The following is a 20,266-nucleotide window of genomic DNA, read 5'->3' as shown; positions in this document are numbered from 1 at the left end:
TAATGTTGGTAGTTCTTAGTCAAAGTATGATACTATTAAATATGACTGAAGGAGATAAGGTTGAGTTAGCTCAGTGGTAGAGCAAAGTTCCTGCAAGGCTGTAGTGGGGAGGGGAAGGAGATGGGGTAGTGGAAGGTTGGGAAGTAATAAGTAAATCTTTTTCTGATATTTGTTTGAGTCATAATGATTTGTCTTCAATGATTTAACAGAAAAAAAGTTGTGAGAGAATGAATGTTGGTGAAGTACCGAGTACGAACATATGCATTACACCCTCTCTGCTTTCACCAGTAAAAAAATTGTGAGATGCTGTTAATAATTGTTTTTACTCTACAAAATATAAATTTTGTAAACATGTTTTATCATCAGGTTGGATCGCCTGGACGTGACATATTCCCGCCAACGTGCTGCCAAACTGCGCGAAAGGAGGTCCTGGGAAGAGAGCAGCGATCAGGAGAGCATGGAGCTGCAGGAGTTACCAAGGTAAGGCCTTTACCAGATACACAAATCTTTATTTTGTCCATCAACGTTTCTCATTCGCCAAGTATTTTAAAATTTAATGGAGGACGGTGAAACTTTCAGAATGCGCCATTATTGTTTCTTATTAATCACTAAGAAACAATAATGTTTTTTTATAATAAGGTATATTCAATTATGTATATCATATGACAGCGGGCAATCTATTCGTGGAAATGAATATAGAGTAATCTCTAAATAGTATAAAACAAATTCACTATCCGCCTCTGTCTGTTTGGCACTTAGTTCTTCTAAACTATGCAAGGGTCTTCACTATCAGTTTCTCCCGGAAGGTTTATATATAATACATATTGAAAGTAGAGAAAAGTCAAGCAACGCCGGGTACTCGTCAGCTGGTAAGGAATAATATGACAGCAGGCTCTCTTGTATCAATGTAGAAATATGCAGAGATGTGCAAAATGGGTATCCAAAACCATTGAAATGCAAAATGGAAATGGGTCAAAACTTTTCCATTTGAAAATGCAAAATGCAAAATGGTTTTTAGAAAAGCATTTCAAATGCAAAATGCAAAATACCTGTTTTCAAAATGAATTGAAAATGCAAAATGGTTTCTCAGGTCAAACAATCAAAATAATTATAGAATTTTTAAAAAATTTTGTCATTTAATAATGGACATCAATGTAGAACAAACATATAACATGATGGTAAATCCAAAAACACCTCTACCACAAACCACAAAAAATTTGCACGGGACTAATGTTGCCAACGTAAAAACATAGAAACTGCTATCTAACATTTAATATTACAGCGTCATGGCCCCATGTTCAGTATTTGAATCAGTATTTTTTGTAATGGTATCACTCAATTGACAGGGCTCCTACCAGGGGGCAACTTGACAAATGGAAATTATCTCTCATAGCGAGGTTTAGGACCGACTGATATTTGGGGCTTATGAAAAAAAGATGAGTGGAGATAGTAGGAAGAATGTTGCAAAAAAGCATTTAAAATGGAAAATGCATTGAGAAAAGCATTTAAAATGCAAAATGGTTTTTAGAAAAGCATTTAAAATGCAAAATGGAAAATACCCATTTTGCATTTTCATTTGAAATGGATTTATTTGAAATAAAGCACATCTCTGGAAATATGTGATTGTGATATGAGAGCAGGTTCTGTTATGGAAATACATACATACAGAAATATTTAATGACAGCAGGTTTTGTCCACAGAAATGTGTAAATACATATAGAAATGTTCATCAAAAGTCAAAATTGTTCATGATTGATCAGGTCATTTTTTTTATTTAATTTAATTTAATTAGAATATGTAGGTATATACATAAAACAGATTTTGTAAAAAAAGTGGTGGTGTTTTGTAAAAATATGTACTAATTTCCGTAGTCTTCATAGATACACAACTCACATTGTCTGTGCTGTGCGTTAGTCAGTCCTGAGTGAAATCGGATTCACAAATTTGCTATGAATTTAAATGTTATTTTAATAATTGGAATCAGTTATGCGAAGAATTCAGTTAGCGGCAAAGTGCCTACAAAGAATGTAATATTTTATTATTTAAAAAATTGGAACTTTTTGTCAAGAATCAAGTTTTCAGGGTCTAGGGTATCTAGTGATTTTTCATGGGTCTGTGCTAATAATATTTAATTTTTGTGAAAAATCACCTCAAGGGTGCTGTAAAGCTGGTACAAGCTTTAGAAGATATATCATGAGTGGTAAAAGAAAAAAGGTCAGCCGTGTAAAATTTGAGGACCTCTAAAAGTGAACAAAAAAATTTGATTTTTCAGTAGTTATTATTTAAGACGGGTATATTAAATACCATGGTAGAACATTTCTCCATAACTAGAGCCGATCCAGAGAATCTAATTTTGTCAGAAACTAAGTTTGAAAACAGTGTTCCAAGCATACACGAGTATAAGTACATATGTAGTTACAACATACAGGGATTTGTGAGAACATATTTATTTATTGTAAGAAACAAACAGCAATTTTATACAGGATGAGTTATACAAGAGGTTAAATATGAGGTAAGCCAAAATAGTTTCTTATGTTAATGTTGCAATATGATATAATACAAAATTGTAATTGGTTATAACCATTAACTGAAAATGAAATTAACAAAAAAGAAAAATCATATAAATATATTAGAAGGAAGAAGGAATAGGAAAGGGCAAGAGGCAGAGGAAGATGGGATGGGGACAGGAGATGCTCATGTAGTACCTTTTCTATAACTAATTTAATTAACATTTGTGGTGGTACGTTTGACTTGGTTTCGGTATTTCACAAGAGTATTATTAAGAATTGTTAAATAGCGTGTTATATTGCGCGCATACACGGGGGATTGGAGAATGGTTGGTTCTGCACGCCGTCAAATAATGGTTTTGTCTGCTTGGCCTTGTAGGTATGTGAATTCTTAAATAATTTACGAGTTCAGGAGAGTCCAGGCCGTTATTCAGAATTTTGTATAAAAATATTTGATCAGATATTAATCTACGTGTTTGAAGTGGAGTAAAGTTGTGAAATTTTAAGGATTCGGTGTTATTTGCAAAGAGTAATTTGAATTTATAATTTATGTGTTTAAAAAATTTGTTTTGCACACTTTCGATTCTGTCAATATAGCATTAGTAGAACGGTGCCCAAATTAGTGTGCAGTATTCTAAGTGGGGGCGGATATACGTGGTGTAAAGGGAATACATAGTTTTAATATTGCGAAAAGGTTTAGATATGCGAATTATAAATCCCAACATTTTATTGGCTTTGTTGATTACTTCGTTAATGTGTTTGATAAAATTTAGTTTTACATCCAGTACTACCCCAAGGTCACGGATTAATTCTATTTCATTGATATGTGTATCATGAAAGTTATAATTAAAAGAAATTTTATTTTTGTTACGCGTAAAAGATAATTTGTTGCACTTGTTGAAATGTTTATGATTAATTTGTTTAATTTACAGTATGCAAAAAGACGATTTAGGTCTTCTTGAAGTTTTATGCAGTCATTGATAGATTTGATTACTAAGTATATTTTTTTGTCATCTGTATATGCAAGGTACCTGGTGTAAAAAACATTTATAAATATCAAATATATATACATTAAACAATAATGGTCCCAGATGGGAACCTTGCGGTACGCCAGAGGGCACAGTAGAAAAAACTAGACTTAGTTCCCTCAACTGATACGCACTGTAGTCTTTTCTGCAGACAAGAAGTTAGCCACCTAAGTAAGTCGCCATGGATTCCTAATTGGTGTAATTTTTTAATGAGGATAGAGTGGTTAACTTTATCGAAAGCTTTCGAGTAATCTGTGTAGATAACATCTACTTGGTGTCCATTATCCATATTGCTTGTTAAGTATTCAGTAAAGTTGACTAAGTTTGTTATTACTGACCTTTTTTGTCAAAAACCATGTTGTTGATTTTGTATGCTGCGGACAATAGTTATATAAATTTGATCGTACACAATACCTATATCTTATGTACCTATGCTCAAAATGCAGTGATACTATTATTCATGTTTATCTTATGTTTTCCATGTATATCATAGACATATGAATATTAGTAGACCTGCCCTAAGTGATTAAAAGCGTATTATTCCCCACTCCCCACAATCCCCACTCCCCATACCGGTTCCATTGGAGCCGGCTGGGCTCGCGTATGGCTTCCCGTGAATCTTGAGAATGTGACGTCATCATTCTTGTTCGAACTAGCGTCGAGCTATGGTCGAGGCATTTTATGAAATAACACGGCAAAATAGTGGCTTGTGATATGAAAACTTGTAAAAATAGATGTGAAAAAGAGAATAAACCCAATTGTCGTATTACATTCCATATTATGTAAGCATCATTTTAAGCTTATTCACGTCGTATAATATATGAATCAGTTGTAGAAACATATACTATCAGATCGAGCCAACATTGGTCGATGTAGCGATTCTCAAGTGTACGCATGGTTGTTACTGGGAAGTAAATTATGAACACCTATAAAAGTGTCTTAACTAAATACGTAAACAATATATTCGACTCTGAAAATAGAAGAAATTTTTTTTGGCGAATTTGGACTTCGCAAATTTTTTCATAACGTGGCGAGTAATTTGCGCTCCCATGTAAAAATGTCTATTCATTCAAAAGCAGATTTTACTTTTAAGAAATAAATGGTGATATTATAATGCGAGATGCCTATAAACTGTCAGATTGATTTATTGACAAATCACAGTCAGCTTTACCCCCTTCGTTCTTCAACAGTTGATTTTACCCCTCACCTTTAATTTCTAGTCTATATATTCATATGTCTGTGATGTATATCATGTTAATAATACTATAACATTGTATATCTTTCATGTACATATCTATCTACAATGCTACTAATAGATATTATCTGTATTTCAAGAATGCCTACTAACAATAATCCTGATATGTACTGTTGATCTACTTTATTTTATTCGTATACTTACAAGCTATAAGCAAGCTGTTCATATTATTTCCTGTATTTATAACCATATTTTAAGATCATTCGCACGATCTGCATTTTTCTTTTAATTTTAACTTACCGTTGAATAATGTTATTATTTTTATTTCCTATTTCGTTTATACCTAGTTATCTTATAAATCTATAATATCTTATAAAATCTGGGATATAGCACAATGGGCGTATGGCCTAAGTGCTCTCGGGAACTATGTGTAAACCGTCTCCACTCTATAAACAAATAATACATTTGAGAACATATATACACAAGCTCAGTAATTAGTAATCAAAACAAATCTGCAAATTGTAAGGAAACAAATAAATTGTTTGTTGTTGTTTACCACGAGTTTAGTCGATGTGACATTAAGCGTTTGACATGTGGAAAGCATAAAGAAATTGGTTTTTTCACATTATGTAATTTATAAAATACAATAAGAAGGCATTCACGGCTGTATATCCAGGCGTTTATTAGTCAATAATCAGGTCTTATTACTAGGGCGCCTAACAAACAAATTATTCAGATAACCACTAACAAATAGAATATAATAAATAATACGGAAAAATAGACAACATAACCGTAAACTTATAATACAACACAATATAATTGAGGGCCCAAGAAGAACAAATACTTAGTATCAGAAGAGTGAAGAATATATTTTTCTCGATCCTAAAATTTATTTATACTTGATAATCTTCGTTTTTCGAATTGCGTACAGGTTAAAAAATATTTTGGGTGTTTTTACAGGGTGTCCGGGGATAAAGTAAAAAAAAAAGTGTCAGTAGGTGATTCTACATGACGGGAGAAGTAAAAAAGATAACTTTTTTTCGAAATCCATTGTTTTTCCCATACAAAAATATTTTTCCATGGAAGAATTTTTTTTTCTAATTAAAATTAAATTGTTTAACCTGAAAACCGCCTTAAAATTTTGGAATTCAGAAAAAAATTATCTATCTTTTTTACTTGCTCATCATGCAGAATCGTCCCCCGAGGTTAGTGCAATTTACATCCGGACGTCATATATATTATAATGTTTACACCAGGGAAACAGAGAACATTTCATTTTATAATTTCAGTCAGCGCAAATTATTTTATAATGGCCACATTTAAGCACATAAATAAATACACATCAATAGACAGTACAGCAGAGAATAAATAACATTGCATTATTAAAAATATATTGCAATAATTAATGAAATATAAAGTAATATAGCGAATGATGAATAGTATGAGTATGATATGGAGAAGTAACACGGAGTTTCAAAATACATTCATATCAATTTATAACTTGTCGCTGGAAGACTGGCGCACATAATGTAAACAAAAAATAACATTCTGATCGCACAAGCAAACACATTTTTACAAGAATAGTTTTATCATAAATAGTAGATACCAGCATCCAAAATGAACAGATGATTTTTTTTCCAAATCCAAGATGAAATAAAAAAAACAACCTTTTTTCTTTAAATATTGATTTTTAATATAAGAATCATATTACACATATCGTATATCATAGACACAGAAGAGTACAATATTAGAAACATAGTTGTGGTTAATAAATAAATAAGTTATTATCAAATAAATAATACTAGGTGATAGTACACATTATAAATACGGCAACAAAACATAGAAAGCAGTAATAAAAATAGTATTAATCATTACAGGTTAAGAGTTACAAAACTCAGTTTATGGCTGCTACGGACTACACCTAGATTTGGAATTGTAGCTTTAACACAAAATCCATAAATGAAATACAGGACATCTCGGCTAACGTGACCTGGAACCTAATACATATAGTAATTCTTAGTGCACTTGAATTAAATTGTAAGTTAAATGTTGACTAGGACGCTCCGATGCGTCCAAAGCCACTATAACCGAGTTGTAAGGTAAATGTTAACTAGGACGCTCCGATGCGTCCAAAGCCACTATAACCGAGTTGTAAGGTAAATGTTAACAAGGACGCTCCGATGCGTCCAAAGCCACTATAACCGAGTTGTAAGGTAAATGTTAACTAGGACGCTCCGATGCGTCCAAAGCCACTATAACCGAGTTGTAAGATAAAACACTTTGAGATTTGTGCTTATTCAGATTGAATGGCTTTGTTATTTCGACGGGAAAGAAGCAGTTCTTTTCGAGCCCGCAGACGAGCCCTCTGTTGTTCGATGCGGAAGATCTTTTGGTCCAGGGCTTTGTTCTTGAGTCTCATGATTTCAAATTTTTTTCCGACCTTTCCGAGTTTTCTGAGCAGATTTTCTGACATCTCGTCCATGTATTTGTCATCGTAGCGTTGACGGGATTCATTCCGGTTCTCCACAGATCTACGCAGGACTTTCCTGCGGATGTTGGCGGGTGGTTTGGTGATTGTTGTAGTTTGTGCTGAAAATAAATAAAATAATTTGTTGAAGTGGGCATATTTTGATTCTTTAACGGAATTGGCAATTCAGAAAACAGGCAGTCAATGAGGGAAAACCTCCAGGATTAATATGCAAAAATGACATTAATCGATAGATGGATGAAAGGATCAGAAAAATTTGCCGGCATCCTATGTCCAAAGCCGGACGACAGAAGGCTTATGAAGAAGAAATAAGATATCAATTGAAAATCATACAAAAAAGTTGTCACAAACATCTATCTAGACACAGTGAACTCTCCTCCCAGTGAAAAAGGCATTGTTCTCTGAGGATTGAACGTTCCTACACAGGAACTGGAGACGACAAATCTACCAAACGCCAGTCTGTAGGACAGACATTTATTTAGTATATAATGTTGTTAGTATTATAACTGCTGTAATATCATCTGATTTCAGAGAAATGCATGTGCATGTGTGTATACAATTGCCACCAATAAGTTGAAAGAATGCATTATCATTGACATCGAGTCTATCTGCTGAGTTTCAGCTGTATCAGATGTCGGTAACTGAGTTAATTTCCACTTCCAAAATTGGCATTCATTAATAACAAAAGTGAAGTTTTAGAAACACCGTTACCTTTGCACTGCACTGTTGGCACGCTTCCCTCCTTTAAGTTGTCCTCTTCATCATAGCAGTCATTTGCAAAGTGTTCTGAGCAAAGGACACTGCCTTCCGGGGGTAACCAACCCTTTCTGCCTGTGTACTTTATCCATTCAGAGCGTAGATCCTCATCTCCTGGAAATCTAAATTTAAAAATGAAATAAGTAATCTTATGAAATATTCACCATAGAATCCAATTTGATAGTATTATTGACTGTACAGTTAGGATTGTTGTAAACGGAAGTGGCGCCCTCTGTTATTTTAAAAAAAGAACCCTTGAATTTTTAGCAGGTTTTATCTGCTAGTTAAAAGTATTGTTGGTTGGTCTAAAATTAAAGCAATGGAAATATGTTTAAATCAAAGCCTGTTAAAATAGTATGGCAGTTCAAAGTTACAGAAATGTTGAAATAAGTATTTTTAAAGACTGATTTGTAGCTGATGCTACAAATAACACGGAATGTTAAAATGAGCGGTGTTCAAAATCTGACGAATGTGATTGAAATTCTGTAATCAATATGGCGACATAAATGAAACATTTACTTCGAAGTACGTAGGTGAATAAATTAGTAATTGCAAGAAAAATCGACAAGCTTCTACTGAACATGATGAACAGTTTATTTAAAACAATAAAACTTTGTAAACTAATTTCCCTCAAACGTCGGACACTCCCAAATATACGAGTATTAATTTGGCGCAAAAATGGTATGAATCAACACACCCATAAGTGCAGCAGACTGCAACAGGCGGTAGGTGCATTCGTAATATCGATCGATCATAATTACGCGCTGGAAATAGAATACCGAGAATTACTCACTCGTGAAAAGTGATTTCCCCATCTGCATCATTCGTCTGCGACTCCATTTTCTTGCAATAAACACAACGACGCATTGCAAAAACAAGATGGCTTTACTCTCGCGAATTAACTTTAATAATTGACTGGAATATTTCAAATATCACTTCGAGACGATAAGTGGTCAACGCAATAACACGTTAACCAAATAAATTGAACTGAGGGCTACAATCATAAATATACCACTCTCAATACGAAGAGCTCTCGGCGCGAGCTTCGCACAACTTCGTCAATATTATTTTTTAGCACTGTGCAGTTGCAGCGCCCGGCAGTCTGAGTTTTGACAGATAAAGTCACGGTGCTGCCGCTAAGGAAAATACCCGGCCAGTCGGGAGAATAATGATCGATTTATTTTTAACTGTTGCCACACCCAAATTTGTTCCGCCATGTTGGCTAAGCCGGGGACCGCGCATGCGCAGTGCTAGACGTTTGTCGATGTCAAATTCAAATGTTAAAATGTCAACATTAGAACGCACGGTAATCTACGCTTATTTATGATCTACGCCTACAGTTACTTTGTAACTATCAAATGTGTGTTAAAATTTTTAACTGTTTTTCAATTTATATATTCCATTTACAAGAGAACGTTTTGAAATAAAAATGCTTGATTTTTATAATGTTCTACGACGTGCTTTGACAATTAATTGGTATAAAAGTTCCACTCGCTTAAAATACATTGCTTTCTAGAAGTTACAAATGCATTTGGTACAGTGCATGACTTTGAAATGACAGGCCAATAAATAAGATCAAATTCTCCGTGTCGCATTATGATTCAACGGCTACATACTTCAGGTAAATTAAATTGAAAGAGCGCTGAAACCTCCATTCATTTAGAACTACAACGTAAACAAGGATGGTCATTATTTTCCTAAATTGGAAGGGCGTTGAAACCTCTATTCATTTTAAATTACAATATAAAAATGGATGTTCATTATTTTCCTAACCGCCGCACTTTCAGGCACAGATTATGGAAATTATACTTTATTTCAATAATTAATACAAGAAACAACCATTTACATGCACCAAATAAGTTATTAGGTTCGGTTAATGAAGTAATTTCTGCGTATTTAGATTGAAACAAAACTACCGCAAGTGTCATTCCATACAAAAGTCTAAAATGGCGACAAAGGGATCGTTTTGGTGAATTTTGAACTTTCATTGAATGAAAAAAAAGAATATAATGCTAACAAATTTTAATGAAACATGAAACAGAACAAAAGACAGAAAATAAAAAGAAAACGGTCTCAAATAGCAATCGAACCCTTTCCCGGTAGACAAGAGATCTTCGCTTCGATTCCTAGTTGTGACCATTATCTTTTTATTTTCTGTGTCTTGTTTTGTTTAGTTTGTATTTGTTAGTATTATCATTTTCTTCAATGATTGCATTGTTGGGGTAATAACCTTCAAAGGTTAAAGAAAAGTTGTTCCAATATAAATTGAATTATAAATGCATCTTTTACCATCTACCCCGACGTAAATTAAGTTGAAACGAAGTGTAATTTCCATAATATGTGCCTATTAAGAGTGCGGAAGTTAGTGAAATACAATAGTACAAAATGTGTTTAACTATTATTACAATTTGACTACCCTTCCAGAATTTCTGATACCTACCTACTCAAACCAATGAATGCTTTCGATTTTCGTTTTTTGGAAAGTCAACGAAATTCTTTCAGCATTCTCTTAAATGGAAATCTCTTGGTATTGTTTGAAAAGGAAGCCTTTAAAACATTTCAGCTTAACCAGCTAGTAGCAGAGGAGACAAATGCGTCGGATCCCCACCCAGACATCGTGAATTCAATCTAATGCTAGCTAAGTCCTCCATCATCGCACAAGCAACATTTTCCGCTTAAAAAAATCATTAATGTGTTTCGTTTTGGCACCTAGTCGAGGTCCCCTCCAAACCATTTCCACAGCATCCCCAAAGCTGACATATTAAGCCTTATTCTTAAGGAACTTGTTTCCTATCGCTAATTAGAATTGACAGCGCTAATTAAAAAAAGCTGTACCTTCAAATAATAAGAAAACATAATTTAAAAAGCTTTCTGTGGTTTAAAGCCAATTGTTTCACCTATATTTCACCATTTATCCCATATTTTTAGGTTTTATTAAAAAAATTATTGATTCATAAAAAAATTACCTACCACAGATACCCAAATTTGGATAGCTATCACTCAAGGGCATCAGCGGTACTACCCAAATTTGGGTAGCTATCACTCGAGTGGTTAATACACACTCTAATAAAATATATTCCCACCATTCACCAGGTCTCTTTCTCCCCAAACCCTAAGCGACCGCCACTCGCTGCTGAGCCCCGAGGGCGGGCGCCAGGGGATCGAGGCCCGCACCCGGAGACCAGCGGCGCCGCACACCTTCCACCTATTTGGCTCTCATCCCCACCACCACTCACATTCCACACCGCACAACAAGATCAAGAAGACCCTGTCTGTGGACACGGGGATGCATCATGCGGGGACTAAATCTGGCGGTAAGAATATTTTTTCAGGCTTTTAGTATCCGCTGTTGCTTATTGTTATTGGCCTCGAGGAAAACACATTCCCTCAGGACCTATGTCATATTTGCAGATGCCTTATGGAGGGTCTTTTTGAGGATAGGAAGGAGTGAACATGGGTCTTGGATAAACCCATATTTTAGGAAGGAGGAAACAGAGGCCGACAAATTGTTCCACAGCCGAGATGTTGAATTCAAGAACGTGTCATGACCCATTCTCATGTGATAAATGTCAACCATTTACAAAAGTTGGATGTGTGTTTGTCAGGTTTGTTGTGTGCACCAGTGCTGGAAGGATCAATGACACTAGTTCTTTGGAGCATCCTCCATTAAAGAATACAGGTGGTAGAATACCGGTAGAACAAAAACAGCATTCCCACCTGACGCTTGTTAAGATAGGGGAATCTATCGAAGGATCTCCCATTACTGCACATAGTCGAGGGTTCTTTACAAGTATTTTGGGACTTGTACAGCGTCAGCAGCTGAGTACTATTAAAGTATATGTGGGTCCTGCGCAGTTGTAATCATTGAAGAAGATAAATCAACAACTCTCAATGTAATATGAAAGAGACAAAAACAAGAGTATAGCTCAATTGGTGGATGGAATGACTAGATGAACTGGGTTCGAGTCGCAACCTTTACCTTTTTATTTTTTGTGTCTTTGTCTCTTTCATATTTTCATTGAGAGTTGTCGATATTGTCTTCTTCCGTGATTATATATTTTATTTGTTGTTTTATGCAGGCTTTTAGCAATCCCTGTTACCGATAATATCCTTGATATTAATTGGTGTAAGAGCTCATCTGTAGATGGCATAGATTAGTCTATTAGGTGACCCATAGACGGCATTTAGCTGTAGGGACCGAGTGTTCAAAGTGTTTTGTTGAGCCAAAGTTTTATTTGATAAGAGAGTTTGTGACAAAACTCGGAAGTAAACAGTTATTAGCTTACATTACACCACTTACCCTCAACACCAACGCTTACGTTCCTTACTTGCGTAACTCTGATTATACATGTAATCCATTCCACCATTATAATTATCTACATAGTTATAATCAAACAAATAAATCTGATACTTTCATTGCATTTAATAACCATTACGATTGTAGATCTTCTATGTATACTTACTTGTTTAATTAATGTTATTCTCTCAAAAACTGTAAAATTCACCCTCCATAACACAGGGTCATCCCTAGCATGGAGGGTGAAATATCACAAAAACCATATGTACCCTTCTAAGTCTTGTATTAATAAAATAAAAATAAATAAATAAATTTTATTTTATACAGCCTCATCCTAAAATTTAGTTAATTTAAATCATATTAGTATGTTTTCTTAAATATCATTTATGAGTACTACATTGAAGTATAACATAATCCAAGTTGCATTGAAACAAGTACTTGTTTAACAACTTAATGATTTTCATAATTAATTATGCTCTTTTTTGTGAAATTTCAACCTTGTGTATAATAGTCAATCCTCACTAAAACTTTCAGAACACCGGAAGTTCAGTCTAGGCTCCTTCTTCGGATACCACCGCACGGGTCATGGGGCCCCCAAACCCCCCGCTAGGACCTCGCCCCCGCACCCCTCTCGGCTCCAAGACACCGTGGTGCTAGACATGGGCAGCGAGAATGGCTCCAGCGATGGGAACAGGTAACACAGTATTGTCCACTTAAGCCATAGAGATTTCTAAGTGTTCTGCGACCTTTACTCAACCACGGAGGCTTTCCTTTAGGTAAAGACACACTGGGCTCACATACGCGATGTACAAAACGCATTAAGATACCTTGACAACTTGAGAAAATAGAAAATTGAGAACATTCATGCTTCCCACCCATCGCTGATCTGTGCTGTACAAATCGGCGTGGGACGTGAGCAAGAAAGATGGCAATGGTGCAAGGTCCTTCAACGAGTTGATTTGCCCTTTAAAGTTATGTTTTTTTTGGTGTTTTGCGTTTACTGACATTGGTCGCTGGTTTTTCTGTTAAAATGGGAGATAAATAACTTTGAAGTGATTTACAACATGAAATCCATTGAATATCGTGATACTACGATTTAATAGGACAAGTGTGCACATTGGCCTGGGAACATAGTAATGTGCATCCTTACCTTTATCGTAATCCATTCATTTTTCAGTTCCGCTTCGAGCAGCAGCAACGACTCGGATTACCTCCCCCGTACGCCCGTGTTCGAGCACTTCCAGGACACGGAGGGAGGCCCCAGCCGCCAGGGAGGACAGGGGTGTGAGGGTGGGTCGGGGGGGGCTCTGCAGGGGGGCTCCAGCCGAGGGGGCGGGGGGGACTGGGAAGTGCGCATGCTGGCTGAGGAGCTGGAGAAGAGGGAGCGACGGGAGCGCAGGGGACGAAGGCGAGACCCCACCCCGCTCAGAAGCTTGGAGGAGGTAAGAAGATATGAGAAAACAACTACAAAGGTAATTGTCAGATTAAACTTTCTTCTGTCTTTTGGGTTGTTCACGATTATGAGGACTGAAAATGATTTTAGATTTAACACTAGCGCAGACCGCAGGATATAGTAATTGTAGGATTTATGAAACTGAAAGTATTTTTTATATTTGACCTGTAGTAGTGACCTTGAAAAATTACAACATTTATCCAATGACAATATAAAAATTCAAGACACGTTATATTTATACTAATCAAAATGTAGCAGTTTGTGAATAGGATAGCCTTTCAAAGAATATGTATACGAACTAGCCACTAAAGGGTGTCCATTGGACTTAGTTCAGTAAAACCATGCACATTGTCTCAGTAACATATATTCACTCTAATAATTCGTCTAAGCGTTTGTCAAGCATTTGAACAAAAGAGATATGCATTTCGTAAAAAGAATTGTTAATTCACCAAATAATTGTTGTACCTAGTTTATCGCTTTTCTGACATGATACACAGTTCGAATTTCAATAAAAAATTCATTAAACTTGAATAATGCTACGCATTACGCAATAATACCTCACATTACTTACCAACTTACCCATGCACCGACATCCGAAATTAGTATGTTTAATAAGGGATGTTTTCATTTTACTGTTCAAAGTAATTCACATGAATGAATTCAGTATTCATAGAAAAGTGAACTTTCCTTGAGTTTATTGAATAAAAAGCGAACTTAATAGACAATGACACTACAAAACTTACAGATAAATTGTAGAAAGATAAGGTAATTGCAGTCCTTTCAATTTAGTACTAAACTGTCGAGCGTCGTGTAAGGTTGTGTGCGACTCTATCTCTAACCAAATTGTATAAATACGGCCAAAATGCCCTCATGTGTGATGAGAAAGTGCAGCAAAAGTTAAAAAAAAATAACCAAAAAATAAACATTATATCCTTTGAATGTCAATTTTTATCATTAATGGATTAACGTTTGAATTAAGAATTTACTGGAAACGTGTTTTTATGTTATTGTCACATTGTGTTAATTTTGTCAGACAATAACGTGTCTATATATTATGTTTGTTATTCCATTGTTGATGGATTACTAATATCAATGGACTTCTTTGTCTGACCATTTGTTTGACAGATAGCTAAAATAAAGACACACAAGACTAAACATAACAGACAATATACAATAAAGACAAACTTGTTGTATTGTTGAAAATTATGTGGTTTGCCTCCGAAAGCATTTCAACAAATATTTTCTTGAATTAAAAACCACATTGATTTTTATTCCTTCATTTCTTTGTAACTGCAAAAAAATTATAGAGGAAACAACGAGAAAAACTAATATAACTATATTTTTTATAGTTATGTATTATGTTTTAAGGAAATATATTATGTTTTATAGGGCTTCATGGTGTTAACCCAACCAAGTTTTTTTTTTTAAATATATCGTATTATACAGGATTAACCCTTCAGGTTTTAAAATACTTTTACATACAAGTCCCAAGGACACGGTGAAATTTCACTTAATTTCTGAATGCTCCCGAGATATCTAAAATGTGCTACATATTTCTTATTTTTGAAATACCATTTTAGAAACTAGATAAAATTATCTTGAAAATGTTTGCATTTGAAATAAGCATTGATATTTCTAAAAAATAAAATTTGAATAAGTTTCAAACATAAAAATGTAAACTATAAAACATGCCGGGATATTATGACTTGAAACATCCATTAGTAAGAAAACTGTCACTTCACCTTTGACACTATTCATACAATAAAAAATGTAAATAATTTTTAACTTTCTACTGTCAATGAAAAAATCCTGTCAATTTGTAATCATGCTTTTTGACATTTTTTTATCTGCGTAGTCAGGTATAGGTAAATATTTGAGACAATATGAGAAGAATAGTTATTTATCTTTCCAACTACGAACAAATCACATATATACAGGGTTTTCCAATAAGAGGTGTTATTTTGATATTCAATCGTAAAAGATCAATGGTTTCGTTGCTTGTGTGGCACGTAGCGCAGTCTTGTTGAAAGTAAACGTTGTCCAGATCAATACCATCCAATTCCAGCCATAAAAATCATTAATCACCTCTCAATAGCGCAATCCATTCACCGTAACTGTTGCTCCAGCCTCATTTTCGAAAAAGTAAGATCCAATGACTCCGCCGGACCATAAACCACACCAAACAGTCACACGTTGAGGATAGAGAAGCTTTTCAACAATAACTCTTGATTTTCCGAGCCCCAGATGCGACAATTTTGCTTGTTGACGAAGCCACCGAGGTGGAAATGGGCCTCATCACTCAAGATGATTTTTCGATGGAATTCTAATAATTAATAATAGTGAATTTTAATAATTTCAATGCGTTGTTGAAGCGTGTATCGTTTCACTTTTATTAATGGCGTAGTTTCTACTTGTCAAATGTCAAAAAATCACAGCTTCAAAAGTAACATCTACCGAAATAGCGGGCTATTCAGAATAACACCTCTTATTGGAAAACCCTGTATATATGCATTGTAGAAAAAAAAACTTTTATATTGTATGGACACCCCAGTCAGATGTGTCCTTCAGAGCCTCTAATGGAATATGATGTTAGTGGTGAGTAATGACCTTCCGAGCTTGAAGGGTTAATGCCATCTTGCCTAGAGTCAAATAATTTTGAACTAGGCTTCAAAACGTCACTTCTTTTTATGTACTTCTTATCTTCCCTTGGCTATGCATTGTAACTCCATACCATTATTTCATAATCACTAATTATGTACTACTTCATGGTAAAGCAACTTTTTCTTTCAAATCAGTATGATATAGTATTGTTTTCAGTCCTAACGTCATTCCATTTCATCGGATGCAGTCATTTTATTCTCAACACGGTTTTAATCGTCGAAGTGCTTTCTATCATATCAAACTATTTAGCATTTGTGATATAACTGTGTGGTAACTTTTGACACTGTGTTGAGAATAGGGCGGCATGAGTGTTGGTTGGAATGTACCGTGCAAAAGTTCTACAAACATCTTGGAATAAACAACCAACTGACGGTGGAAGGCATGACACTGTATTAATGCATTTATTTTCATCAACATTGATTTCATGACATTTAAAAGGAAAACTGGATGTGTGGGTAGGTATGATTTCATATCTCTTTACTAGTTGTACCAGAAAATGTGTTTGTTTATATTAAACAACACAAAATTTTGTCCTAGGCTTTGCTATGTAAATTTCAAAATATTGTCAATGCAAATCCATCGCCGTGTAGCTCATCTTTGACTGTTTAATATAGTTTAGTCTGGAGTCAGTTTAACTGTCGTCCCTATTTGCGGAGTGTTGTGAGTCTGAAGGAATTGGGGGAAGGTTCATCCATTGGAGCGTGGATATCGGGTAAACAAAAGTTCAGTCTTGTTTACAAAATTTAACATTTTGTTATACTACATAGTTAATCATTAATATTTACTAATGTGTTATAATTTACCCACCGCACTCAATTTTAGCGTCGCTACACCAGGCGATTCGTTTAAGAATGAACATTTAGATCCTGCGTAGAAAAGTTCCACAATAGACTCCGCTGCAAGCCGGCATTTACTTCAGCGAACTTTACTTGCGCTCTTATGTCATGTCATAGTTTATTCAAAGCATTCTTGAACCCTCATGGTGCCAAAAATATGGTCACATGGTTTGTCTCCAGCTCGTGGAAATGTCTCCCAAATTTCACGTTAAAGCAAGTTTGTCTTATTTATCTATCTCTTCGACATCAGTGGAAAAATCTGATTTTATTTCTACTGGGGTAAAACTATTTCCGTGTTCTGATAGTGTATCAAGATGACTTACTGATTTACATGGTGATGGATTTGTAGCAACGATATTACAGTATTACTATACTGTTAGCAATAATAAAACGCTAAGTAAATTGTTATGATGAAATATTATATTGTCTTCACGGTCTATCACAATAATAACATCCAATATTCAGTAAGGTTATATCGCGCATTGCGCTGTTCCAAGTCTCAGCCGCTTGCCATCCTTGCTCGTCTCGCGGGTGGCCGCTAGGTGGCGGTGGAGTCGCTCTCGCCTTCAACCAGTAGCGCCTCTGCCGGCCATACTGTGAACCACTCGCGAAGTGTAGATGCCTGATTGGCTGACAGTGATGAGAGTGGCGCCTCTGGCGGCCAATTGGTGAACTAAACACTGTGGCGGCAGTATTTGAATGCGCTGCTAACAATACAGTACAAGCTCATCAACCAGACTTATATTTATAGGTATTTTTGATCTTTGTAATCAAGAAGGTTGATTCATGTCCAATTAGTGAGCTTATGCTGTATTTCTATTGTTTGATTGAGTGTGATCATTGCTTACGTTTTTTATTTGGGATACTGCGCCAGTGTTGCATCTGTCCAGAGCCTGTGGATATATGGCATATCTATTTTTGGGCTTCGCTGGGAGGTTGAAAGAATGAGAAGAAATATAGAAGATTTGTGAAGAAAAAAATTTGTCCACAATTTTATTTTCTTTTTTTCTCGGGGCATGTACAGCATTACAGCTTCTACGGACTGCCCGTCCCTTCGAATCAGCTATTTTAAGATCTTTCAACCGGTTTGCTGTCACCGTACTCGATCGGGACATTTGACTTCAGTTTGTTTATGTCCTCTTTTATTTTTTTATGTCACTTTTGTGGCGGTGAACCTGTTCACTAAAGGCCAGTTGTTTTACAGAATTTGAACTATTCGTCAAATATGAAAGTTAATTTTCAAGTTGTGTGAAAGTTCTATTCATGTTCTGTTATTGCAATTTCAGTTCTGTGAATCAACTGGCCCATAATGATGTAATAACATCAAAAGAATCAAAACTTGAACATGACTTTCACAGAATTTAAAAATTTAGCTATAATCCGTCCTCAGCATAACTAATTCTGAAAAGAGAGTCATTAGGTGCCCACTGTGAGTATCAAGCTTGATCATTTCAACTTGTATTCGGGAGTAAAACCCACCGGGCTATCAAACATTCAAGCAACGTTTTGATCCAGGTCGATGGTGATCTCTCACCATGGCGACAGGGTGACTCTTAATCGTCCAGAGGTAGACCTAATATTAAGTAGTTGAATGCTTCATCCCTTCATGAAATTTTTAGGAGTCTGACAGTCCAACAACTCCCCAACACATGGCCTTCCCAGAAGAAGAGTACAACCTGCCAACAGACCCTCGCTCCCCGTACTACTCCCCCCGCCGGCTGCAGAAGACGGGATCCTTCAGCGGCAGAGGGTCCTCTTCCACGGCCCCCGACTGGCTGCAGCGGAGGTCTCGCGGGCTCATTCTCCGGGCCTCCAGCCTGGAGCACCCCGAGCCCTCCCGGTCACCTCCCGCCCTCGGAGGCAAGTCCAGCAGCATTGAAGGGGGCCACAAGCGCCTCTGATGCATGTCCCTCTGGTGTCTCGTGAGCGAGGGGAAGGAAACCCATCAGTTTGTTATATTCTACTGTGTCTATTGGGATTGCTACGTCATCTACTGTTACACAACTAATAATTGAGTTGAGAGCAAACAATTGCAATGGTTATTATGACGTATTATCCTTGAAGCTCTTTGTGTCAACATTTGTGATATTTTATTTTATCCAACATCAAGAAAGAAGTTGGTACTCTAGCAATTATGTATCATTGTTTTTATCAAGCACTACAATCAGTTCTTATAGTAAATATTCACCAATTTTCCGCACCAATTTTATATACATAACAGAATACTTTTTGGCTGTTCATTTATCACAAAAAATATTGTCCTTGTGATAATTTTTATTGATTTTTGTTCTGCACAATTTTTTCATTCTAAATTGTTTTTTCAAAACAAAATTTAAAAATGTAAGATTTATACGACAAACTGATGAATTTGTAATAAAAGCTATTTCAATGCCCAACCAAAACATTTGATTGCAAGTATTACACGGACTGCACATGTTCATTGCATTCACAACACTTTAGAGTGAAAAGGATAAAATGAATTAATCGCCTGAAGAAGTTATCAATTGCAGGCGGAGTGTTTTGTTGAGAAAGATGGACAGATTGGTTTAATGACACAGTGAGACATTTAATTAATACTATTAGGAACATTATTGAGTGATTTGATATTCAGTGATATTCCTCCTTCATAAACTTCATGTTCTTAAACCTATTTTTATTTTTAACGAGACTTGAAAATTTTATGTTTTAGTGGGTAATTCACCAACCACGAAAATTCTAGTGAATGTGAAACATAGAAAAAACAACTTATTTATTCCTTAGATGGAACCTATCTTTAATTCTATACTGACGTTAAATCTTGCAAATGAAACTCTATCTTGTTTAATTTTTTATATTTATCGCCTTATGTTTTTGAAACAATGTACGTACGTATGTATGTACATCATTATGAATAAAATTGATTCATAATAATTGATATTCTTGAAAACTATTGTAGTTGATCTTTTCTCCTCTAAGATATTTAATTTTAGCCTAAAATCTTCCTATCTTCTTATTAAAAAGTGATATGAAAAAAAAAACATATGTAGATAAATTAAAGTATTTTAA

General features: G+C 35.3%; 2 protein-coding genes across 2 annotated transcripts in view; one reads left to right on the top strand and one right to left on the bottom strand.

The window, feature by feature from the left end:
- The window catches only part of LOC149413438 (uncharacterized), a 546,764-nt gene extending 526,707 nt beyond the window's left edge, over positions 1-20,057 (top strand). The window contains 5 exon segments of the mRNA XM_089644997.1: positions 367-480; positions 11,068-11,288; positions 12,806-12,965; positions 13,449-13,743; positions 18,841-20,057. Of these exon segments, the coding sequence (XP_089501123.1) occupies positions 367-480; positions 11,068-11,288; positions 12,806-12,965; positions 13,449-13,743; positions 18,841-19,122 (1,072 nt within the window). The 3' untranslated portion in view covers positions 19,123-20,057.
- LOC149413439 (uncharacterized) lies at positions 5,401-9,103 on the bottom strand. The gene is made up of 3 exons (XM_089645628.1): positions 8,768-9,103; positions 7,930-8,096; positions 5,401-7,319 (listed from the first exon to the last, which is right to left on the bottom strand). Exons 1-3 carry the CDS (start codon positions 8,839-8,841, stop codon positions 7,024-7,026), a joined length of 537 nt encoding a protein of 178 aa, XP_089501754.1. The 5' UTR covers positions 8,842-9,103; the 3' UTR covers positions 5,401-7,023.
- Positions 20,058-20,266: the final 209 nt, after the last annotated feature.

Source organism: Hesperophylax consimilis, chromosome 22 (assembly GCF_061612785.1).
Source record: "Hesperophylax consimilis isolate HC1 chromosome 22, BYU_Hcon_1.0, whole genome shotgun sequence".
NCBI lineage: Eukaryota > Metazoa > Arthropoda > Insecta > Trichoptera > Limnephilidae > Hesperophylax > Hesperophylax consimilis.
Note: the sequence above shows the minus strand (reverse complement) of the source record. Positions and strands in the feature narration are given on the sequence as shown.

Bases quoted from the DNA above. Each gene is read 5' to 3' on its own strand.
- LOC149413439 (XM_089645628.1), bottom strand. From the start codon at position 8,841: ATGCGTCGTTGTGTTTATTGCAAGAAAATGGAGTCGCAGACGAATGAT. The intron at 8,097-8,767 runs GTGAGTAATTCT...TTTTAAATTTAG, and splicing joins GGGGAAATCACTTTTCACGA to ATTTCCAGGAGATGAGGATC. The intron at 7,320-7,929 runs GTAACGGTGTTT...ATTTATTTTCAG, and splicing joins GCCAACAGTGCAGTGCAAAG to CACAAACTACAACAATCACC.